The following is a 25,737-nucleotide window of genomic DNA, read 5'->3' as shown; positions in this document are numbered from 1 at the left end:
GCGGACATTGGAGACAGCTTCTGTATATAATATTGACACCCTCTTATGAGTACATGCTTTGACTTCAAAATTTACCCCTACATTTATATATACACATTATACATATATCACTCAGATTTAAAAATTCAAGAGCACTGTGGGGTAAAGTTGTTAAACATTAAAAACTGATAGTTCTGTAAGAATCATGAAATGGCGGTGTTCCCTTCTCAAAATCCACTCGTGCGAGAGTAATAAAACAATACATGCACAAGATATTAGCTTATTTCTTTCTTTATTTTATTTTATTTTTTTTGAAAAACAACCAAAGTGAAAAAAAAAATCCAAAAATAATTACAACGCTACAGACTCTTCTTCTGGCATACTATAGGAGAGGAATACATTTACACAAGGGTGTGTATATATATTTTTATATTTATATATATCTGTACTCTGTAACTAGAGAGAATGGAATTAAGAACTGAAAAGTATTCCTCTTGAAAAATAAATTCAGAGGTTAAGCACAGGAGTGAAACCAAACGCGACACCCTTACGCTGCTACAAACAACAGAAGCGTTGGAGTAAAGAAGACAGAAGTTAGAAAGAGTGGAAAAGGAGGGGATGGGATCAGGAGAGGCATGCAATTTACAGACCTGCCCTGGAATAGAAAAGAGGCTGTTGAGGAATAGCACCTGTTTAAAACTCTTAAATGGAAGAGCCCATGAGAATTCTCAGGCCTGTAACACCATGATTGCCAACTGCTGAACTTGAGTGTATGCAGACCAAAAGAAAATGAGTTAAGTACAAATTGGGGGCAGCCGTCGCTGAGTCTTGTTTTCATAAAGCCCCTTCCAGATGCCTTGGGCTCAGCCATCATGACGTTCTGTACATGAATTGCAGTCAAAAAGAGCAATCATGCTGACCGTCCTACACATACACACACTGCAATATTCTCTCTCTCTCTCTCTCTCACACACACACACACAAACACACACACAACTCTGCCACCACCCAGCCAACCCAAACAGTCTGTCTCTCTCAGAAAAAAGTAGGCTCTAGGATATTCTCTGGATAAGTTTATCGTCCGATAGGCAGTAGAGAGCATTGACTGACAGCTCAGAGATGAATTTCTCGCAGGCTTGTCGGGAGATTCCTTTACAGCTGCGCAGGTCCAGCACAGAGAGACAGGACAAACGTTGCAGGTACACTAGACAGTGGTCTGTCAGACGGCTACAACCTGAGAGAGAGAGAGAGAGAGAGAGAGAGAGAGAGAGAGAGAGAGAGAGAGATGGAGGGGGGAAGAGGTCTGAGTTCCACTGTAATCTAAGCCCATAGGCAGGAAATATGTATGGACTTGTCAGTAAAGTAGTAATTCCCATACGCTCGTCTGTCAGTGTATACTTAGACACATTACTGACAGCAGCCAACAAGAACATGCATTTTACCTTGCAGCGTAACAGCAGAGATTTTATTACTACCCTAAAATCTCAGTACCATTACCACAGAAGAGGAATAATACAAAGTCTTCCATTAATCACTGACCGGTCATTGTGTCCAATGCTTTATGTGGATGAACAGACAGATTTTTAATTATACAGTAGCTTAAAATTTATTTATTCATTCATCTTCATTAAACACTTGGTCACACTTATGGTGGATCTGGTGTTGATCATAGGAAGACTAGGTGCAAAACAGGACTGCCATCAGTTTTAACATACACACACATTCACTCACGTTCACATTTGGGGCAATTTACTTTAGTTGGTCCATCTATAAGCAAGTAAGATATAGTCATATTTTCCTAAGTAGAAAAATAGAAAATGTCCAAATTAAATATCCATCTATCCAGCTGAGTATTATGTAAGTCAGCATTAGACAGCTTTTACAGAATAGTTCAACAAGCTGTCGTTAACTGGTCAAAAGAAGCATGGTTTATCTTTCGTTTTTCACTAGGAGCTAACATCAGGAACACAAAACTATACATCAAGCTGCATTCAGTTGCTAAATCATTTTAAACAGTGTCAAATATTACTCATGTAGTTTGCATCAACTGCTGGCTCCCTTTTTCTTAGTAATGCTAGTGTTCTATTGTGTAGTTTAAGTGTTCTATTCCCTACTTCCTACAAGGCACAAAGTGCAAAGCATTAAGTGTGTATTCAGGTACCTGCTAGGTTGAGGTGTGTGAGTGTGTTGCGTGTGGATGAGCCCACAGCAGTAAGGAGGTTGAGAGCGTTGTCGGTCAGAGGGCAGTGTGAGAGCTCCAGCCTCGTCAGCTGGGGCATGTGCCTGAGGATCAGCCTCAGTGTGGCTTCGGTCACCTCCAGACCACATAGCCTCAAGCACTGCATGTTTCTCAGCTGTGAACGGTTATTACTTCCTGCGCACACACAAATAACTTGTGTCTAAAACTTTACTGCAATAAATGTAAACCACTTCTTAGGTTCGTCCTGAAATTTAGTTTTCCCAGAAAGGACTGTGTGAGTGTGTGTTACCTGGTGGGCTGAGAAGCTCTCTGATCTGTGCATCTTTGACTCCATCTGCCCAGCGCAGGTCTAGTGAACGCAGTAAAGGACAGCTGGGAGAGCTCAGAGCGGAGACGGATGTCCAGTTACACCCTGAAAGCACCAAATCTTTTAACCCTAAAAATAAGGGGAAGAGGGTAAGTAAAGGGGTGGACCTGGCCTTTGAAAGCAAACCTATAAGAGACGGTTTGTCTCTTGTGTCAATGTGTGCACCTGGTAAACGGTTGATGAGCCAAGTAAGCTGTTTCTTGGATATCTTGGCCCAGGACATGTCCAGTGTAACCGGCTGGCGCTTGATGATGCCGGAAAGGGCCTGTGGGCTAATGGACTGGCAGCGGCTCAAACTGATGTGTGTCCACAAGCGCTTATCACACCCCCTGTTACAACACAAAGTGTCACTGTAATACACTCAGAATGCCCCTCACTCTTTTTGCCATTTCTAGCAAAAACTAGTTAAAATGCAAATTAGTATTTCATTCGAGTTAAACCATTTTATGCAATTATAATGATTGCTTTATATTACATATTTTGGTACATTTATGCATCATGTACTCACCATTTGTACCAGCTCTTGCACACAGCCATGCAGACACACAGCTCAGTTCGAGTCAGGTAGCGGAAGACAGACACCCACACCAGCCTGCCCCAGCCTGGTTCACTTGTGCCATTCTGCTCAGGTGATGTGAAAGAAGTTGTGGCAGGAGGCTTCCCTCTTTCCGGTCGCACGTTCTTCCCATTTCTCTCTCGTGTCGTGTTGTGATGGGACTCTCTGGAGCTAGAGCTTAAACTCTGACTGACATTAGCGTGTTTGGAAGCGCCCCTGGTAAGGGTGGGGGATTGGAGTTGTGACCTGGTCACATGCGAGTTTGAGTGGGATTGAGTTTTATCAACACGGCGCGAATCACCTCGAAGCGGTGGGCGTAGCAAGGACTTGCCCTGGAAGTCGTTGTTGCTTTGGGTGTGGCTTACGGATGATACATTCGCTTCTAGCTTGGGGACAATAGTGCTGGGGTCCCGTCTGCCTCGTGAAGGCTGCAAAGTCACGGTCACACATGACCTCTGATCTCTGGTCTCATCGCCGGGCACCGCAGAGTCTGAGCGAGTCTGCTCTCCGTCCTCCTCCGCCTCGGTTTCCCGCTCTTCGTTCTGTTGAGCTTCCCTGTTCTCCTCTTCCGTCGGCCTTCCTCCATATCTCTGTGGCCGATTCTCTTTACCTCCCAGCCCGTTCTCTCTTCTTTCAGTCTTAACATTCTCTTCCTCCTTGTCATGGTCATCGCCATCCTCTTCTCTCTCCGTCCTTCCCCTCAGAGCCCCGCCACTTGCTTCGCTTCTTAACCGTACTTCTCTTCCCTGATAAGATGGCACGACTCTCCTGCGGGACATGCCCCTTCCGAGTCCTGCCCTGATCATGCTCCCTCTCTGCAAGCTCCGCTGGCGCAAAAGCTTTGGAGAAACGGAGACAGACGGCCGTGTCTGAGAGACAGAACGGCGGAAAAGGGAACAAAAGAACGAGACAGAAGCAAGGAAAGCAAAGGAGCAGAAAGCGAAAGCGACAGAGAAGGTGAGCACAATGAGCGCGTTTTTCACAAGGACAATTTGGGTACAGTATGTGTCGCAAAACAATGTGATTTGGACAACAAAATATACCAAGAATAACAGATCAAAAAATATGCCCATCACCCACAACTACTATAGCTAACTTTTCATATAGTCCCAACATGCTTTCCTTAAAATTAAGTTGCACTCAAATGACAACAGTTAAATGTGGAGCTCTGGCCATTAGCAGAACAGCCTCTCCATTTTGTTTCATCAAATATTTGTACAAAATGAGCTTTGTGCATGTTTGTTGACACACTTTTCTTAATGAAAACATGGGCACAGGATAGCATTCTGCATCTACAGATACCAAAATGTCCTTGTCAGTATAGACCAGTCAGACTAATGGGAAAAAAAAGTTTCAGGAGGCTGAAGCGGAGTATACACTTTGTTCGAGCATCATAAGGACGTAAGACTTACAGACTGGAAGAGTTTGTTTCTCTCTAATTTGACCTGCATTTAAAAAAAAAAAAAAAAGAAAATTTTTGAGTAAAGAATAAAAAGCGCTGTGTATTGTGTGCATTAGTGTGTAAGCCTGTGTACATGTTTATCTTTACCCTCTTCCGGTGCTGTCGCTCCAGTGCCCCAGCTCTTTTGCGACTCTGTTGGTGCTGCAGCAGGATTCTCTGAGAGGGTGGAGGTTGGCGCCGGGAGCGAGTCAGAGGCAGGGAAGAGGGTGACGGGGAAGGCTGACCCCTGCGCCCCAAACGCAGAGCACTCACCCCAATGCCTTCTCTGTACGCCCGCTTAGCAGGAGGACCGGAGGTTGGCGAGCTAGTTGTAACAGTGCTTTTATATTCTTCTTCTGAGTTGCTGCTGGAAGACTAACACACAATACAAAAAATAATGATGCTTCAACCCACGTGAGCAATAAAAATGATTAGATGTTACATTTAGACATCCCATCAAAGTGATGTTACATTTATACATCCCATCAGTTAAAACTTCATTAAGAAGTATGAAAGTATGTTAAAAAACATTTTTTTTGGTCAGTTCTGAGGGTAGACCTTCCTGTTCCCAGTGCTGACAGATCTTTTTGCTGCACAGCCTTGTGCCTTGTCATTAACATGAGCTGTGTCGTTTAGCCTATTGCAAAAAAAGAAAACTGTTTTTGAGCAGCAATGGTGTGGTGTAAAAGAACACCACCATCCTACCTCTGTATTCTTATCCTGGACACATTTGGGACACTCCCAGCAACTGGGAAGATCATTATTGATCACACCCTCCCCTGGGACCTTAAAAACATAAAAAAAATAACAATCAGCTTATTTATCATCATAATGAATCATCCGAACAATTCAAAGAGTGTTCATGCTTCTGTTTACCGTTATACATTCTCGGTGTGTAATTTGACCACATTCAGAGCACTCCATGAGTGTTTGAGTGGTTTGGGTGCCTTCGGAGTCTTCCTGGCTCCCTTCTTTGCATATGGCACAGACGGCAGTCAGAGGCAGCGCCGGCTATAGATAGCATTGGAGTTAGAGTTGTAATGTAATAAATGGTGAAGACAGACCCAGAAATCAGAATAAGTACTCACAGCCAGGCACTGTCTGAGAATGCAGGACTTTTTAAGTCGACCCGGGCCGCCGAACTTCTTCATGTCCCTGCAGTAGGGGCAATCTCCACACTCGGAGCGTCTGCAGGCCTTGCAGCGCTTACAACGCACACGCCGCTTCCTCAGAGCAGAGATAGAAGATGCAGGCTTAGTTGGCCGTGGCACCGGAGCTATTGTGGGGGCCGAACCTGAAGCGCGTGGTCGATACATTGCAGATGGGGGGGGAGGGAGTGGCATATACCACGAGGGCTGCAAAAAAAAGGAAGAAAAAATTAATTTAGGTGTTTGAACAGACTAGATATTTAGATATAACAGGTTTTATCAGTCACGTATTTGGGGTGAAACTTCACTAGGAATTTTACCATGTTGAAAACATCTGTCATCTTCATTTATTTTCGCCAAAATAAAAAAAGTCAGAGTGTGACACTGACCCTATTAACATTGCTGATGCCTTTAAAGCAGTATTTTGTCACTTACTATATCAGATAAGTAACCAAGAACATTGCTATGAACAGCACAGTCTCTATGCTGGTTTTATAAATAGTGTCACTGGGTAGTATAACAATGACGGTCACTTGTATTGTATTCGTGCAACCATTTCAGTTCCGACTACAAGGAGTGAAGAGTAAAAATCACACCTTACCCTTTTAGGCCATGTGACAATGGGTTTTCCAGTGTAAGACAATTTTGGATCATCGTTGGCATGTTCTTCTAGCAGAGTCTGCAGACACAATATAAAATTAGTTAGATTAAATACAAAGAAGTATAAAAAAAGCCTCCGTGCAGATGTCAAAGAAATAACTGTCAGACAAAAACCTAAAAGCGGTTATTAATTAGTGAAGTAGTTTACGCACACGAATGTCACAGAGAAGTGCTGGAGCATTTCTGATCCCTGCAGGTACACACTTCTTGTGGGTGGGCAACTCCTCCAGTTTGTGCAGCAGCTGCCAAAGTCCCTCCAACTCAAATGGGGTCAGGTGAACCTTCACTCCAGGTCGGGCCGGAGGAGAGAGTTGTTCTTCTTCCTCCTCGTCACCTTCTTTAACCTCCAATTTTTCATCGCCATCCTCGTTATTCGGTTTAGCAAAGTCATCTTTTTTCAGCCCTGCATACATGAGAATAAATAGAGTGTGCTTATAATACAAACTGTGCCAATTAATACAGAAACGTCAGTGTAGATGTGCGTGTCTGTACTAACCGATGCCCAGTGAGTGTCTTTGAAACTCTGGTGTTAGATGAGATATGTTGGTCAGACAGTACAGGTAACGCTCCAACACATACCAACACATCTCGTAATAGAACGGGTAACGAAACTTAGCTGGGACCTGGAGATGAAAACAAAAATCTGTTATGAAAAATAAATAAATGAATATTAATTGTGTACGTCTGACAACAGTTTTCCCACTTGTTCCTAATATTTGCACCACCTTTTAGCTGCAAAGTCAAAAAAACTGCTGGAACTATGTAAAGTCTCTCAATGCTCATCAGAATAAAAAAAAAGTAATAATAAATATATATAGCTTTGTAAAGGCAAGAAAAATGCTCTCCATGCAAGATATAATTTCTCAGTAATAAAACATTTAAATGCAGATCTTGAGTTTTACTGTGCATCAGGTGCAAAAACATGCAACAGTGCAATATAATCTACATTAGCAAAATTTTCCCAAAGAGAACTTTCTTGCAAAACTGGATCTATATACTGTGGACTAATATCTGAACCAACCCTTGTGCGGTCCTCAACACTGTAGATGTTCAGCTGCATCGGAATGTTAAAACTGTGCAGGAAATTCCCTCCAAACACCAGAGTATCCTCAGGAGTGTATACTGCATGGATCCAACCTACACACACACCAGTTTGGACGGTTTTCTTTCACTCAAACTGATGATGTAACCCTCAACATTACATGAAACATTCCTGGATTTCAATATAAGCAAGCTATTGATCTGTCTCCACACACCTGAGGGGATCATAAAAGTGTAACCCTGTTTTAGTTCAATGCGCTGACAGGCTGTGGCTTTGTCCCCGAGGAAGATGTCACCCTGTTTTCCCGACAACACCCAGTTCTCATAGAGCTCCAGGTTGTGTGGTGTGGGTGGGATCAGCCAGAACACCTAAGGATTAACCAGGAGCACAAGACATAGTGAATAACAAACAACTGGGACATTTACGACATTCAAAGATAAGCCCTGTGCAAGAGAGGTGAATATAAGACTCTTGCACAGGATTCTATTTCCAAATAAATTCCATCATTAACAATATCTTCAGAAAATATAAAAAGTCTGTATTCACCAATCCACCATTAGTATCAAACATCGGTTAGCATGAAATTTCCCCAAAGAGCCCCAAATGGCTTCTTGTCTTTACAGATTTTGTTCAACTGCATCAAGTGAATCCATATACAAACTGCAGGTTACACTTGGATAGAATGTAGTGTGCTTTGGGGCTATTTGATATACAAAAATTCAAAACACTGATAAACAACTTATGTTTATTTGTAAAATCCAGCTTCAGAGACCGCTTAATGCGCTCTCAGTAACAGAAGAAAACAAGTGTGTACTGTTCTCACCTTGCGGCCCCTCAGGATGTGATACCAGACTGATGTGCCACCAAAGTCAACATGGAAGTCTGTAAAGCAGCCCTTCACACTCATCAGACAGTACCTAGAGAGATAAACATGCTTTACCATCACAGCCAAATAAACTATGCTAGTGTGTGTCTAACAAGAAGCAGATTTTGCAGCTGAGCTTTCTGTTAAATCACCACAGGCTGAATAAGCCATAAACACTACGAATCTGTCACTCACTTTTGTACTTTGGGATACTGCATGTCAGTGATCACGTTGGTGGAGTCTCTTTGTCTCTCCTTCAGGTGCCGTGGCCACATGTTATCCACCCAGTCAATCAGATCAACCTGAAAGCCACAAGGAAATGGTCAGGGATTTCCCATGGAGCAAGTCGAGTTTATGTGAGTGTGTGCATGAAAAAAATGCCCTACTGAGGCAGGTCTCTTGACAAGATGCTCCAGTTTCGTATGGCTGAACTCAAGACTGATGACGTTGTACAGTTTCTCCCTTTCTGAGGCTGGAGTTTCATAATACCTCCTCCACTGGCTCATGGACATCTCCATCGCCCTTTGAGTGCTTACATCCATCACGTCAATCATCCTTCGACTGCCTATCAGAGAGATGGAGGGAGCATGTTGGAGAGTAAGCAAGTAGAAGCAAAATAGCCATAATGTTTGCATGTTGTTCTGTGTTAACATGTAGATATAAATAAAAGAAATAAAATCAGAAAAGAAAATGCTTACCAACAAACAATTTCACGTCACTCACACTGAAGTCTGAATCGGGCATCCTGAGAATGCAAAGAAACTTGGTTTCAAAAAAGCCGAGTTTGTGTAAAAGCAACAGCAGGGAGAGAGACGGATAAAAAAAATAACATACTGAATGCCAAGGCCGTCTGCTTTAGTAAAGATTATGGGGTCCCGGAGGCCCTCCCGCTGGATGTACTCAAAAGTAAAGTCTGCAGGAAAGAGACCACAAACAAACACATGATGCACAGACTGGAACGCAGACTGTAATATTCAGCACAATATGTTTAAACCAACCTTTTCCATCCATGATTTTGACCAAATCTGAATTAAAGTAGCTGCTTTCAAGCTTTTCATCCAAGTCAAAAGTCGTCTTCCCCTCGATCTCATCATCCGAGATGCCATCGTCCTGGTAGCGCCTACGTGTTCCTGTCCGCTAAACACACAGTGGAGAAGCTGAGTGAACAGTAAGGCTTGAACTAATCTGAATTAACCAGGACTATCATGGCCTTAAATGCACTCATACTTGCACAATAGTGTCAGACGCTCCCACCCTAGATAATTAATCATGAAATAACTTAGTTTTAAATAACTTAAATTTTGTTTCCCTATTCGAAACAAAGGTATTTCTTGGTGGTACAGTTCTTGTATGAATCTGAAAATGCTTATGATGATTGTTTTCTAATACTTAGTTGTTTCTTCTTCTTAATTGAAATACTATAACCCTGCCAATTTAAAGAATTAATGACTGAACACAAACGTTGCGATACTTAATATGCTTTATAGTTATCTACTTTTTAAACGATTTTTCTATAGTTCACATTCTGATCTGAGAAACATACACGTTAAGCGACATGCCCATTGCATCCGTATATCGTTCATCTCTGAACTGTTGCCACAAAGTCCGAGGGAAAAAATCGTATAGGATGTCGTTGTATACAGCAGCGTTATGATTTCCCTTCACTAAGAGTCACTTCATGCATTTTCGGTGATCAGATAGCTATCCGATCATAAAAAGACCAGACCTAAATGCCTTCCGAAACGTTTTTGAGACGGATATAAATCCAGTCGTTCAAACCACTTCAGGAGGTGGTCTGGGACGCATTTCAGATGAAACTGGACAGGTGTAAATGAATGTGGTTCTTCAAGCCACATACGTCAGCGCTATACTCCTCCCAAACGGAAATACGTTCACCCAGGTGTCTCGCTGGGTCTTAAAATGCACTGCTGCCGCCAGCGAAAATGCAGCAAACAGTAAATGCTGTTTTTTGTAGCGTAACCGCCGTAACAAGTTTTATCGTCTTCTTTTTGATTGCACTCTGAAAACCGCATACACCAAAACGTGTTCCATTTCAATTACCCCAGAAATGAGGTAAAATATATTTGCATTTTGGGCAGAAGTAGAAAGATCAAATTGATATCCGATTGGCCAAGACGCATTTATGTGGCCTAATGTAAATGGAACAGTTTTAACAAATCAGATAGCTATCGGATCAGAGAAAACACATTAAGTGACCAGGTGTAAAAAGGCCCTAAGAGAACTAGGAGTCACAAAGCTGTTCCGATTTCAACACATGAGCTGGAACACTGTTTGCACCTAAGATCTCCATCAGTACCAAACCTCAATAATACTCCACAGACACGCTTCAAAATATCCCAGAAGAGACTCAATCTGAGATTTGATGCGATGATCAGGTGTCCACAAACCCTTAGCCATATATAAAAGGTATTTATATACTTTATTGAGAATTATACACTCAGGATTGCTTTCATATCGAATAGAGAGTAGAAAATGAACTTACCAGGCGTTTGCTGTAGCGGGTTTCCTCCATTGCCTGAAAAAAAGGAACACACAAGATTCAGTTTGGTATTGAGAACCTTACGCGTGACATATCGTGTGGTTTAAAGCAAAACGAGCAACAAACAATTAAAAACTAAACGTCAATCAACAGACTACAGACAAATCGATCACTAACCTATCGTGTGTGATTTAAAAATAGACAGATTTGCTTTAGTGGCCCTTTAAAACCATAATAATCCGCACACAATGCGTTTCCAGGATATAAAGACGAGTGAACTGATGATGATAAAATCAAAAGGACACTAAAGTTACTTGTGAAAAGTAGAAACAAAAGACTAATACAGGATTATCATCAGCTGTGTGGCTCTGACTGGGGAATCGGTGTGCATTTTACACGTTTTTATTATTAAGCGCGATTTAAGCAAGACTAATCGAACCGGTTTTATTTTTAACTCCGTTTCTTTACGTTACATTTTAAACTCATAAAAAACCGTTGATATCCGTGACAGGAAAAAAAACGTTAGCATCCGAAGCTAACGGTGTTAGCCGAACACTCCACCTGCCGCTTTAACACCCCCTGAGTTTGTCACGTAGCGTTTAACAAACATCAGAATGTATTATTATTATATTAAGACGAGTGTAATACTATAACGCAGGTAGGGAAGTCGACAGTTATATAAAAGCCGAAATACTAAACAATGCTAGCGGCTAATCTAAAACTAGCCAGTTAGCATTTCACTAACACCCAGCTAGCGTTAGCAAAACACAATGTTAGCAGCCTGGAAACAAAACAAGCTAGCAAAGCTACCTTTAACCATACCTAAGGTGAAGCTTACAGGAATAATGCTGTATTTCAGTTTAATGCGATGAAACACTGGATATTTCCCTAACTGTAGCTGAAATTCATCCTGTCGCAATCTCGCTCTTAATACGTTTATTATTGTATAGGATAAAGTTAAAGGAGTCCGCTTCAATCCGCCATCTTCAAGATTGTCATTACACACATACACACGGCGTGCACAATTTATTTACGCCCCGCCCTCTGTATCAGCTAGACCAATCAAACGTCAGACATGTAGATTTACGTCGTGATGGTTGGCCGACACCCACGTCATTCACGTGTATAGGTCTGGGATTAACCACGCGTCGGGTATATTTTTTATTATTAGAGACAGCGGGCTTTAATGTGTGAAGTTTAATATTGAAATATTAAAGACGAAATTAAATTCAAGATTCAGCAAAGAGACGAAATTTCGTTTGGGATAAATAACATTACCTATGAAGAAATTGTGGTTTAGGATTAAATTGGTTTTGTTATTAGAGTCACTGTAAATAATAAAGTGTTTTTATTGAGTGGGATTATTAATTATCACCAAAAGCTCATGAATGCTTCTAAAGAGGGTCTGTTAAATGTTTCTAATAAACAGGTTTAAGTTTTACATTAACATCGAAGGAGATAAAAAATAAATTGAGTGGACCATGGGTGGGGTTGGTTGTATCATCTGTTTTATCATCATCTTTTGGTGATAAATAAATAAACATGATACATAAGTCATATGAATAACAGTTATAAGTTTTTCCACAAAGGAAGCCACCTTTTAAGTAAGAGAAACCATATAGTGACACCGTTATAACCAACTCCACACTGATCTTAAAATTGACCTATTTACATTCACTAACTAAGGTTTGCCATGCAAACCTTCAATCACACTAACTGACAGTCACACAAATAGTAATCATTTTCATACAAAATACCAAATGTTCACCCAATGAGAAAAAAATGACTGTCCACAAATTCTGTCATTTGATGAATTATTTAGTGCTGTGAGTTGATGTGCTTTTGCAGGCAGGTAGAGGATGCTACTGAGCATGTGCAGTGATGTTGCATCCAACTCAACCTCGCAACTCAGGATTTCAAACCACCGACTAGAAAAAAACAAAAGTCTCCTAAATATTTCCTACTCAGAAACTCTGAATGGTCTTGTTATCCCATAGATTAGCACTTGATGTCAAACCAGAATTGCTGATCACAGCATCAACAGTAAACAAGGTAGCGTTTATTTATCTTAAATTAATTATTCGTTATAATTACTCTAGTTTAATATTGCTGAAACAGATAACAGTAGAGAATATGCATTAATCTCATAGTTATCTATAACTATAATGTTTACATTATAGTTATAATTATATATTTTTATATATTTTTATTTGTATAATTATAGTTATACATTACATAACTATAATGTTTACATTATAGTTATCTATAACGTTTACATTTACAGCATTTAGCAGACATGCTTATTCAGAGTGACTTATATTTTATATCAGTTTTATACAACTGAGGGCCTTGCACAGGGGCCCAGCAGTGCAGGTTGGTGGACCTGGGATTTGAACTCATGGCTTTCCGATCAGTAGTCTAACACCTTAACCACTATGCTACCACATCTCTTAAAGGTGGGGCCTCTGTTGTTTGAAAGCCAATGTTGACATTTGAAATCACCAAAACAAACACGCCCCTAACCCAAATGGGTCCCACCCCTGTATTGATAGCTCCGCCCATACATACATATGTAACCCAGGCAACAAATGGAAAGAAATGTGTCTTTATCATAGCTGAAGGGAAGAACAATACTCACTCTCACTCACTCACTCACTCACTCACTCACTCACTCACTCACTCACTCATTTTCTACCGCTTATCCGAGGAAGAACAATATGATTGCAGATAAACAAACAAGCAAAAATGACACACAAGCATAATCATGCAAAGGACGGCATATATTAATTCTGTGAAACAAAGCAAAACCAACGTTACTCACCTATCCAGAAGGAAAAAAGCAACATCGGCGTCCCATCGCTGTCCTTCCCGCTCCTTCAGTTCTCTCCAGCGCTGGAAAGCTGATCCTATATTAACATGGGTCCTACTTCTTGCCTTATCGTAAGCCTTTCTTCGCTTTCTTTCTTTGTTTTTATCCACCATGTCAATGTTAAAACCGCTCTCTGCTAATGTCACACATGCTCACTGAACACTCTCTCCACCCATATTGACAAGACACGCCCTTTTCTGCTCATTTGCTACACGTTTGTTTTGTTTTGTTTGCCGGCCCAACGCTTTCTGAAGCATCTCTCAAACAACGGAGACCCCACCTTTAATGTTGCTAACACAGAGGTGCCACATCCCTGAATGTTGCTAACACCAACAACACTTGTAGTTTGAATGCATGGTGGTTGAAAAGAGCACAATCCTAAATATTATCATGAACTAATTGCTGATCGGGGTGGTCGATTGTTTTACAGTTTACCCCACTATCCCCTACCGAGTAGGAAGACAATGCATTACTGAGTTTGTATTCATGTAAATTTAATAGATTATTACATCATGCACAGAAACGGATAGCACACACACACCAACAATATGGCAACCACCTTTTATGAAAGAACTTCTATATCGGAATAGTACTATACATACAAAACATGAATACAGACAAACATACAAACTACCACAAATATTTCATTAGAGAAATTTTTTTTTCTCTGTTAAATTTATTCTGGCTGTGCATTCAAATGAGTCAAAGGAATATCCCAAATATCATGTTGATTATTTTAACTGACAGACAGGTTTGATGATGATGATGAAGATGATGATGATGATGATGATGATGATGATGATGATAACATTTTATACACAGAAAGCCCAAAGTAATAGAGTAAAGTAGGAGAAAACAAGGAAAACTACATGTATCTGACAGTAGTTCGGTGTGAAACTTTTAATCCTGGGGGGAAAAAAAACAACAATGTGTGAATTATTGAATTACTTTTGTATAATTTGTTGTCAATTCAACAGTATTAATGAAATCATCAAAAAACAAAGAAAGTTGTGGTAAAAGAAAATTATATGCAATGTAAATATAATCTGTGAAGCGAATATAAATTTGACAGACATTGGGTAGGATAATACCATATTATAATTTCGAATCCCTATAAAAGATGACACATTGTTATGAACCTTCATAATTAGCAATTCATAGCCTTTTTTTTACCTGATCACAACTTTATGAGAAGAAGCTGTAGAGACAGGAAAAGACAACTATCCCCAGGATGACACAACACAACATGATCATCATTTTCTTCTACAAAAGGAAAAGCAGATGATTGGACAGACAAAGAGAACACACAGACAGACAAGCAGGTCTAAAATAAGAATAAATAATTACATGTACATGAAATGTAAAAAAGTTCTATTCGTTTTTATTTTTGGATTATTTTTTATATTATGGAGGGTCGGGGGTGGATATTACTGTGGGCAAGGAATAAAATAGGAAGGATGTGTAGGTGCTTAAAAAGGAACGAATGCTAAAGATCCACAACACATCCAGTCTTTTTAAATTTGTTAATAAGTTTGATGACGTCGTGTGATGTGTTTTCCACGTTTCCTGTTAAAGCCCATCGCAACCTTGTGACAGCTTCCCTATCCTGTCTTGACGATTTCAATATGTTTTTCTTTTGTCAATGGCACTATTAAAAATCTGATGACATAAATTATAAATTTTGCTAACAAGTGTTCATTACCTCAAATGAACAGGCTTTTGGGATACATTGGAATCAAACATGCGTGTGTGAATGTTTCAGGACATCAGGTGTGTGTGTCAGCGGCGTCATCATGCAGACCACACGCTTTGTGCACAGAGCTAGAACACAGCTGCATTGGCTTGATAGCCTGATAACCTTTTGAAATCTGAGTTACAGAAAAAAATACAGTGGTTTGGATCACCAGGCCTGGAGTTATGAGCTGTGTATCACAACAATGTGCTTTTTAGATGAGCGTGAGAGGAGAAAACTCAAAATGGGTTACTTCTTGCTTAAAAATCATTACTCATGCAATTCTGAATGCTGTGTACTTTGCAGCCAGGTTTTTTTTCTTTCTTTCTTTTTTTAAGAAGTTTTTACATTCCTTACTACTCAATTCCATCTTTCTTTGGGTTGGACAGTTTTTCAACACTATTAACATCATGTGACGATTCAAACCCAGGATGAGCAATTAAAATATATTTTGTGGAAATCCATTACATTTACACTAAGGCCTATAGCTTTTACGTGTTCAGGTCACTTGTAATACTTTATTTCACTAAAGAGCGTAACTAAAATTCCAACCTCTGACGGGAAAATCCCAAAAACACTCGGAATTCCTACCAGAGATTCTCCGAGCTTCTTACCTTCAAATATTTTCTAATTCTAATCTAATACGTTTGTTACATCTATAACTACACAGCTTGCAGAAAATATATCTTACTCATTACATTTATCTAGCTAGCTTATTGTTAACAACCAGCTACAGTTATTACTGCTAATCCTTTATTTTTAATATATTTATTAAAATCTTTTTTTTAAACTTACATCTTTAAAATATTTACATATTTAATATTAATTTAAATATTTAAAAATAGAAACAAATATCATTATAGTATTAATCAAATATTACAATCGTTTAATTAGTTAATGAATAATGTGAATATATATTTTATATATAGTTTGTTTTTATATATATATTTTTAAATTATTTATAAAAAGGTCCAATTTTACCATTTTCATTATGATCACAGAACAAATGGAAAAATGTCAGATGGTTTTGTGCTTGTAGTGCATTATAACTGCACTCATTCACTCGCTCACTCACTCACTGCACCTCCACCAGCAGTTAAAAATATAAAATCATTTATTCCTCAAGTGACATAAATTTTTTTTTTTTTTTTACAGGAAAGTGATTTAAATACACAACTTAATTCCACTTTTTCCTTCCTAGGTGTGGTTGTATGTTCCATAATAATAATATACGTATTATTATTATTATTATCTAAAAATATTATTATTATTATTATTATTATTATTATTATTTTATAATAATAACTTACAAGCACACATATGATGTGCTTGTAAGTTCCATAACAATAATATAATAATAATAATAATAATAATAATAATAATAATAATAATAATAATAATAATAATAATAATTATTATTATTATTATTATTATTATTATTATTATTATTATTCCAGTGAAATGAAACATTCAAGATTGAGTGCAAATTCCTACACATCAACCCATCTGGACTGAGATCTAAACACTGGACCTTATGAAAGAAATATCATGTGATGGATGTGTTGCCAAAACTCTAAAAACACAACATCACTGAGTGTTTTGTGAAACGTAAATCCGACTGAAATTACAGAGTATCTCCCATGTGTGTATTTGCATTCAGCAAGTGAGACTCAGCATGTGAGACTTAGTTCCACAGAGGTATATGAAACGGCACACACGATGTGACGTGACATGAAGTGACATGACGTTCTGGTGGATGAAGGCATAAAAGTATTTCGTAATAAGAAATAACAAAATTCAGTACATTTAGGATCCGTGTATGATTAAGTCAAGTCTTTGGTGTAGAGCACACCATTAAAAATGTTAAAGTAGGAAAAGTGGAGGTCTATTTCTCTGTACAGTCCATACTTCAACAAAATAGTCCTGTCCGTTTACGCAAAACAGGTTCGCTTTTCACGATCGACCCCAGGAGTCAAAGTGCTTTAAATGAAAGCACAATTTCATACAGCCAAGGTGAGGAATCGTCAGTGAGGACATGAGGACACAGTGACAGATGAGAAGGGTGTTTATCTTTTGTCTTCCCTCTCGAAGCAGGGATGATGGAGGAAACGGGGACCGGAATAACTGACTAGAGTGGGAGGAGTCACAAAAATGGGTGTGGTCTCAAAGTGTCTGTGTGAGGATGATGATAACGATGATGACCAAAACCACAGCACAGATCACACCCAAGATGATAATTTTCTACCAGAGAGAAGAAGAAAGTACAGTCAGATTCAACAACAATAATAAATTACAAAACAGCAAATAAAGCTAAATAAAACCCATCAAAGCCATAGGAAAGGAAAATAAGACACTAATGCAGTACATGAAACAGGCTTGGATAACCATGCATTTCTAGAATAGGAATATTTTAAAACAGGAACCACAAAACAGGAGCCATGTTTTACATTAAAACCTCTTTTAGGCTGCTATAATGAAGAAAGGAAAAAAAGGCGCTATTATCTAGTTTTTCCACTAGGGGGAGCAATTAACTCAGGGCCATAGAGTCTGCTAATTTTACATAACATTTAAAAAATTTAAGAAGCTAAATATTTGCATATAATCCAAATTAAGGACGTTTCCCAATAAAGTCCATGAAATTCCAAATCTATTTCAGTTGTAGGATTTTACCACTATACAAGGTATAAAAGAACAAGAGGGTGACAAGTACAGTAAACCTTTCATGTTTATGGTTAAGTTTTAGTTAATTTTTGCATTCAGAATATTAGTTTTAAAGTTTGCCAAATAAACACATGTAAGCGTAATGTTTTGATGTTGATGTTGTAATGGAACTGGGCCACAATTCCCATGTACGTGAACGCAATATTTAACACTTGTACATTAATCAGGCCCCATTCAAGTTAACAGTATACAATTATCTACACACAAACACACACTTGAGTAGCAGATTGCAGATAATGTATTAACTCATGGTGTGTGTGAGTGTTGAGTGAGTGAGTGAGTGAGTGAACAGTTACCCAAGCCTAGATTCAACCCACTTTCAGAAAGCAAGGAGGCAGGAAGTTGTTTGGAAATCTAACACCAATCACCTAAATCCTTAACCTAAGCTAGTGCATTAACACCCTTAAACCCTTCACACACACACACACACACACACACACACACACACACACACACACACACACACACACACACACACACACACACACACACACACACACACACACACACACTGCATCATATCCCAAACCCTCACCACACCCCCATTTTTTATCTCTCTCCCTGACACACACACATGCACACACAAACTCACGCACCCACACACCCACACACACCCCTTTCCTATAACTACTCACCAGCAACAGTGACTTATTTCTTAAGTCCTACTGACAGCCCTATTATGAGCGCAATGATGGCCAGAAGGACCAATACAACACACACTATAATCACCACTTTCTGTGAAAACACACACACAGTAGACATTAGTTTCAGATCCTCAGTACTACAACAACTGGTCTCTAATCAACCACAAAAATACACGTTACTGAAACTTGAACAAAAGCAGTATGTTCAGAATGTGTACAGAGCACGCACACAAACAACGGTGAGTCGTAAAGAACAATTTTACACAAATATACACACAAATGTCGGAATCTGTAGTAGAGAGAAACATGGAAAGAGAGGAATGAATCAGAGCATAAATAAGAAATAAGAAAACAAGTGTAGAGGTTTCCATTTAATTAATAATTCATTTTCATGAATTTATTAAAATAGCCTGTCATTGTATATAAACTGTAAAGCAAAGTTAACAATATTAACAGGTGTATTAATAAATGAATGTTGGATTAATTGCTAATTAAATAATGAACAGCTACAACACATGTTTATTTCATCTCTGACTATGCACTAATTAGCATATTTCTGGCATATATGGCAGGAATATTTGGTAGTGTAAGTGTTTATGATACTGCAGTTAACGTTTAAACGTACATCGCTTCTTTTATTAACATTCTGTCTGCCGTATTACCGTAGAAGTATAAAGAAACGTGAAATGTACTAACACACTCGCACTGCATTACTTTTCAGCAGTAATACGGTGTAAACGTTACACGCTGAAATGATTTGACTTTTTTCGAAAGAATTATATGCAACCGCTGTCCGTTCACAGGCCCTGAGCTGTACTCACAAAAAGGCTGTTCACATCAAGTTTTTGCAAACCTGGGCCAGAGAAGTATAGAGGAGCAAAAAAGCAATGCGGTGGCATGGACGTGTTCATTTACATGTTTAATTATTAAAATTAAAAATTAAAAATAAAAAACCGTGACGCAATGCGGTGGAGTGCAATGCTGCTTTTCAGTTTGCATAAATAATAAGCAATACTGCTTACTCACCAATGAAAGCATCTATCTGAATCTTTCCCAATACATGGGGTGTTAATATTAATCATGCCGGAGATAAGAGAGAAATTTGGTAGCTATTTGTAATTTGTGCTGCGTCAGGCAAATCAAAATCAATAAACATGCAGAAAGAACTAAAGGCTGCATCCCAAACCACATCCTGCACATTTAATAAAACGGGTGGGTTACATTCAGAAAATAAACCTGTACTGAGTGGGTCAGTGAACATGCCTGGCCACAAAGTGTTTAGTAATGTGTGCCATAAATGATAGATGCTTTTTTCTTGTGGAGCGGTTGGAGGTTTTCACCACAGGAAGGCGTTTTCCTCTCACTGAACCCACGGTGTGTATTACATTTCTATAGCAACGGCACTCCAAATGTAGTAACAGGTTTGTGTGGCTCTGGATAGAAGGAAAGGGTGGAGGAATGTGAGCTTCATTTTAAAAAGATGTTACAATGCAAGGCTCGGTTCTAAGGCAATATGACTAATGTGAATTATTTACAAAACACGTATGTAGAGAAGGGATAAGTTTAAGGAACAGCCAGGGCAGAGGGGGCGTGGTCGGATATTTCTCAGCCACTCACGCGCCGCGCCTCCTGCTGAAATTTGGCGGCTTTTTTAGTGTCTGCGACTGCCCGCTCCACGAAGCCCACCGATTGGTCCATGTTGCTCTCAATCCTGTCAATTATTCCACCCTGACAGGTGACCAGCCAAAAATAGAGGGGGACAAAAAGAGAGAGAGAGAGACAGAGAGAGAGAAGAAAAGAAAAAGGAGACAGACAGCAGGAGTAGTCATGTTATTGTGTTATGAGGGTGTGTGTGTGTGTTCATACCTTCCGCGCTTTGCTCTGATACCTGACTGCTTTCTTTGTTTCAACCTTTGCTACTGCAACATGATCCACTGCTTTTGACACATTCACTTCTATGTTATCAATAATGTCACCCTGAAATACAAACACACAATCAGAGAGAAGCGTGCACATACACAAATACACTTGGTTTACTTGGTTTACTTTGTTCACCTTTTACTGTCACCATGTTTCTACCCAGTGACTGAAAGACATTAACAAGGACGTATTTAGCCCCACCAGCCCTAAACACCGTTTCGGTTTTCCACAGTCTTTGACTTGTTGCCCGAGTGTGATCACCTGCTTTGTGCTTAATTCTCCTTAGTTTGTCTATTTATACTCAGTTGTGCCAATGTCTTGTGGTGAAGCCTTATTTGTTCTAGTTTCTTTGTATGCTTGTACTCTGGTAATGCTCCCTATGTGGCCCATAACATAGATCACACCAGGCTTACACACTTGCGTAGGGGCTGTTATGTGCTGTATTGATGACTCAGCTGCTTTACTGCCTTCATTACATTATTATAGTTATGTAAAATAAACAAAGTTCCCAAAGTCCCTGTAGTTCTAATTTAAGCCTTGGTTTTAAATGTGCAATAGAAAAAACTCTGTTAGATACTTTCACATATTTGATATTAACAAACAGGATATCGCACAAATCAAAAATGCAACCACGTACCTTTCAGATTTTTGCCCCTCAGACAGCATTAACAAGCAAAATAAACCTTGAACAACACTAATTTACTGTGCACAAGATTGTATAGATATATAAAAATATACAAAAAGAAATATTCAAATGAAAGCTAATTGTGATTCAATATTAAGCTCTGAGTGGTGGGAATGCATACACGGTAAGAATGGAAAGAAAAGAAAATGAGAAAAAAAGATCATGCGAAAAGGAGCCGGTATGGAAAACTCACATTTAAGCGTCCAAAATCACAGCGAGGAACCAGAGTGAAATGGAAAACGGGGACAAAATAAAGACAGGAAGTAGATAAAATGCCTGAGAAGAAGAAAGAGAGGAAAAGTCAAGGAGATAGAATATGAAGAAGTGATATAAAGACTTTCTGAGGTGGCTGATGAAAAGAAAGTGTGCACGAGTAATGAGTGAAAACACAGAGGGAGTGATGGAGTGATGGACGGAGGAATGTACCTGACTCTCTACAAGCATGGCGATGTCCACGAACATGTCGTGTAGTTCTTTTATGCTGCTCTCCAGCCGTACGATGTCTTTGTGACGAGACTCGATCTCGTTTAGCGCCTGCTTGGAGATTCCCGAATCTACGATCTACAACACACATATACACACACACACACGCACGCACACACACACCAAACCTCAGTCTTAGTTACAATCTAGCATTATAAAGCTGAGAAAGCTGAAAATATCTTTCTACTTGGAAATATTTTAAATATCTAATATTTCTCACCACAATGAAACAAACTATATAAAAATTCAAAAATGAATTTAAAAAAATGTTCAATTGTTACGAGACTAACATTTGTTACACCTTCTTATACCAATGATCAAATCTGATTGGTCAGGAGGCGTTAGATTTTACACAACAGCGGCACTAGTTCTTTTTAATCACAGGATTATATTAACTAGTGTCATTTATGGAGTGCCGTCTCTGTGTTCTACACATATATATCTCTAAATATATAATCGCAGGATTATATATTTAGTGTCATTTATTGAGTGCCGTCTCTGTGTTCTACATGTTTGCCTGATTTATTGGATTTCTCTGTACACTTGGTTTACCTGGTGACTAAAAGACTTTAACAAGGACGTATTCAGCGCTAAACTCTATACGTTTAATCATATGTAGAGACAAGAAACCAGAGGAAAGGAAAGAATCAAATTTTGATGAATATGTCTAGGTCCCTTAAACAGACTTCAGACTGGAGGAGCTTGAGTCACACAAGATGACATTTAAACACAAAAACACACAGTTTACCCCGGCGGTGAAAACTGCTGTATTGCCCCCCTCCAACATTTCCTCCAGCTCCTCATCAGTAGTGACTTTACCAGCTAAAGAGGAAAAAACAGCACAGTGTTATGCCTGAAATCAAAAAGGACGCTTGTGCTACATTTACTAATTTAAACAGGTTTTAATAAATGTAATAAAAAAAACAAATATGAACTGTATGGAGTAGCACTATAATGGCAGCTTCAGTGTGTGGAGGTAAGAAGAAGAGGAAAAAAGAGAGACTGTCAGTTTGACACTTTGAAACCACAGAGACTGAGAGAGGAAGCAGTTAAAGGTTGTGTAGAAAGCAGTCACTGAAACAGAAAGACAAATCTCAATTACATCTCAGCAAATATATTCAAATTGCTTTAGTATGCTAATATATTTCAATAATCCACAGCCTATAATTTCACACACTTATACGCTGATTTATAAGGTCATAATTCTAATTCGAGGACTTTATACGACTCAGAATTGTACAGAATTATGTAAATGAGTTCACGTTTCTGATATTAACACTGAATTAAGCCTGGATGGCAAACCTAGATTCTGTGGAAGCCCCGCCCCCTTTTCCCACCTTACAATAGTAACCTAGCAACATTTTTGCCTGCGATCATGGTGCGTAAAGTTAACAGAGATCACCGATATCTATGACGTGGGCTTCGAGGTTAAAGTTTAGAGTTTGTCTGAGAGAGGAAATAACAACGACAACGTAAACTTTAATTATTATTCCGAAACACCTCGGTTGAAAATACGTGTAAAGAGTAATGACTGACTGGACGACTGAAATTCCATTCCAACCCCTTTTTTTTTCCTACAAGTGATTTCTACAAGTCAAAGGTTTACTGTATAGATCTCAACACTTGTGTTAGTAAAACAATGGTCTTAAACATTACATGTGACTTGTCACCTCAACGAACAGACAATGCATAAAATAACGATTTTAACAGTTTTTGAAGAGAGAAATAAATGACACGTCTAGCTCTGTGTGTGTAGGTGTGTGGAAGAACGTGGAAGTGTTTATAAGTGTGTGTGTGTGTGTCTCTCTCACTGATTTCTAACTGTCTCTGAATGCGTCCTTTGCTCTTGTCTCTGAAGTCCACCTGAGCTTCGTTGTATTTTGTCATCACGTCCACAAACTTCCTTGACAGAACTGCATGCTGTAGGAAAAAAGACAAGCGATCTTATTTAGCTATGTGTGTGTGTGTGTGTGTGTGTGTGTGTGTGTGTGTGTGTGTGTGTGTGTGTGTGTGTATGTGTGTTTATATATGTTTATTGATAAGTGTGCATATTTTGTGTTGAAGACTTTTCCTAACCTGTGATTTGCGTATTCTCATATCAGCGGACACTCTCTCCTCTTCCCCAGTCTCAAGTTCCCTCTCAATGGCTGACACACACACACACACACACACACACACACACACACACACACACACACACACACACAAACATGCTATTTATTAACATTTTGCTCCAAGGTACAGCAGCAGTTCTTTAATACTGTTGTCAGTGTTTCTGAATCTCTATATTTACAGACCAGGTGATTTCATATATATTAATTTGTGACATTCGTCCTGACAAAAGTTCTCTTCATCCTACATCGTCACAGTGCAGACTTACTCTTCAGCTTGTTGCGTGCGTTGTTGGCCATCTTCTTAATGTCATTGGTAATGGCCTCCAGGTCATCTTGTGTTTCTGAAATTAAATGAGATCAAATTAAAAGACTGAAACGCGCAGGTGACCGTTCAGGTGAGGAGGAAGAGCGAAATATGCTTAGCGCTGGACAAAGAGGTAAAACTTGACCCGGAAAACATTTTGCTGAAGTTTCTTCCTCACTAAGCCCGAGTTACCAAGGAAACTGTAATGGAAAAATCTTGTTTAAAAAACCCATTGTTAATTTATTTTGTGCAAATTATAACAAGACACTGATATTCTCATACCTGAACATATTGGCATGATGTAATATCCTGCGCAAATACTACATGCATTGTAGACACTAGTCTAACAAACGTTGCTGAGATGAGACGGAAACTTTAAACCCTTTCTTTATGTTCGAAACTATGAGCAAAGGCATTACGTACCATGACAGGGTGTGCTGTTATGGGAAAACAATCAACAACACGGTGATGCCAAGCTCAAATAGGCACACAGCCAGGAGCATTAGTCTTCTTCTTTTATTCTTTACAATAACGTCATGCGTTTATGCTTTTCTGCTCGGGGAACGTCCAGGAATGACATTAGTACCTGTTTTCCTCAATGTTACAGCTGTTATATAGTTAATAAAGTAGACTAAAATGTAATTCATTAAGATTCATTGTTTTAATTGTTATCCAGTTTATGTTTCTAACCACACACATACACGATAGGCTCATACACGATGAATCAAAGAAGCAGTGAAACAAATTTAGGAATGTAGGTCACTGAGAGAGCAGAAGCTATCAGATTTCTAAGCCATTATAAACTTCCAGGAACTGATAATAGTGAATGTGAGAAACCGAAAAAAAAGACTGAACCCATATCTGAAAAGTCATGTGTCTGTTAAAAAAAACTACAAAAACAGACAAAAACCAACAAACCAACTCTGACCGGTGGCCTGAGGTTCTCACACTTACACACATGATTAGTGATGCTTGCTATTCAATTTTATTAGCATCCATGTTACTATTATTACACCAAGTTATACTTCGGTGCCTAGTATTGTATTATTCATAGTCTGACTGACTGCATCATCAAATGAGCGAGATGTTCAGTTCTCGGTGTGTTGGTGGTGTTTGGACTGTAAACACCAGCACGACTGAACAAATCTAATGTTAATGGTCTGACAACGATTATAAACTGTTATAAACACCGGAGAGTGTTATTACGAAGAATGTCCTTCCTACAGTCAGATACAGTCTGGTGATTGTGTATTGATGAGGAGGTTGTTGTCGTCAAAGACCACATGGAGTTTGTATCTCCAACTATTGCACATACACACACATACACACACACACAATTTAGAGAGACCAATCAGCCTATTAGGCATGTCTTTGGATTAAGGAAACCCTTAACACACACACACACACACACACACACACACACACACACACACACACACACACACACGAAATGTTTAGACCTAATAACATTTCTTTAGAGCGGTTTGCAGAGGATATGTTGTGTGTT

The 25,737-nt window shown here is 39.1% G+C and overlaps 2 protein-coding genes across 8 annotated transcripts in view; both read right to left on the bottom strand.

Annotated features, from left to right (window-relative positions):
- Positions 1–254: 254 nt before the first annotated feature.
- On the bottom strand, positions 255–11,770 carry kdm2ab (lysine (K)-specific demethylase 2Ab). 5 transcript variants are annotated; one of them, XM_047802365.1, is made up of 23 exons: positions 11,581–11,770; positions 10,762–10,794; positions 9,257–9,395; positions 9,093–9,171; positions 8,957–9,003; positions 8,645–8,823; positions 8,454–8,560; positions 8,217–8,310; positions 7,608–7,761; positions 7,373–7,488; positions 6,848–6,974; positions 6,504–6,754; positions 6,293–6,370; positions 5,632–5,898; positions 5,420–5,554; positions 5,249–5,329; positions 4,652–4,918; positions 4,515–4,547; positions 3,055–3,971; positions 2,712–2,875; positions 2,469–2,615; positions 2,141–2,353; positions 255–1,213 (listed from the first exon to the last, which is right to left on the bottom strand). In XM_047802365.1, exons 2-23 carry the CDS (start codon positions 10,789–10,791, stop codon positions 1,032–1,034), a joined length of 3,807 nt encoding a protein of 1,268 aa, XP_047658321.1. In that variant the 5' UTR covers positions 10,792–10,794; positions 11,581–11,770; the 3' UTR covers positions 255–1,031. The 5 variants fall into 5 exon arrangements, with proteins under 5 accessions (XP_047658321.1, XP_027010456.1, XP_047658323.1 ...); XM_027154655.2 differs by having other exon boundaries at positions 11,597–11,770; XM_047802367.1 differs by having other exon boundaries at positions 3,055–3,941; positions 11,581–11,769.
- Positions 11,771–14,174: 2,404 nt separating this feature from the next.
- The window catches only part of stx3b (syntaxin 3b), a 21,122-nt gene continuing 9,559 nt past the window's right edge, over positions 14,175–25,737 (bottom strand). Inside the window, exons 4-11 of one of the 3 annotated variants that reach the window (XM_047802522.1) lie at positions 24,193–24,267; positions 23,889–23,959; positions 23,624–23,732; positions 22,561–22,634; positions 21,756–21,890; positions 20,591–20,701; positions 18,716–18,815; positions 16,456–17,600 (exon numbers count right to left, since the gene is read on the bottom strand). In XM_047802522.1, the coding sequence (XP_047658478.1) occupies positions 18,729–18,815; positions 20,591–20,701; positions 21,756–21,890; positions 22,561–22,634; positions 23,624–23,732; positions 23,889–23,959; positions 24,193–24,267 (662 nt within the window). In that variant the 3' untranslated portion in view covers positions 16,456–17,600; positions 18,716–18,728. Of the gene's footprint in view, positions 14,891–16,455; positions 17,601–18,715; positions 18,816–20,341; positions 20,453–20,590; positions 20,702–21,755; positions 21,891–22,560; positions 22,635–23,623; positions 23,733–23,888; positions 23,960–24,192; positions 24,268–25,737 lie in introns of those variants that run through there. The other 2 variants (XM_047802523.1, XM_027154691.2) reach the window with 2 other exon arrangements.

This window comes from Tachysurus fulvidraco, chromosome 17 (genome assembly GCF_022655615.1).
Source record: "Tachysurus fulvidraco isolate hzauxx_2018 chromosome 17, HZAU_PFXX_2.0, whole genome shotgun sequence".
NCBI lineage: Eukaryota > Metazoa > Chordata > Actinopteri > Siluriformes > Bagridae > Tachysurus > Tachysurus fulvidraco.
Note: the sequence above shows the minus strand (reverse complement) of the source record. Positions and strands in the feature narration are given on the sequence as shown.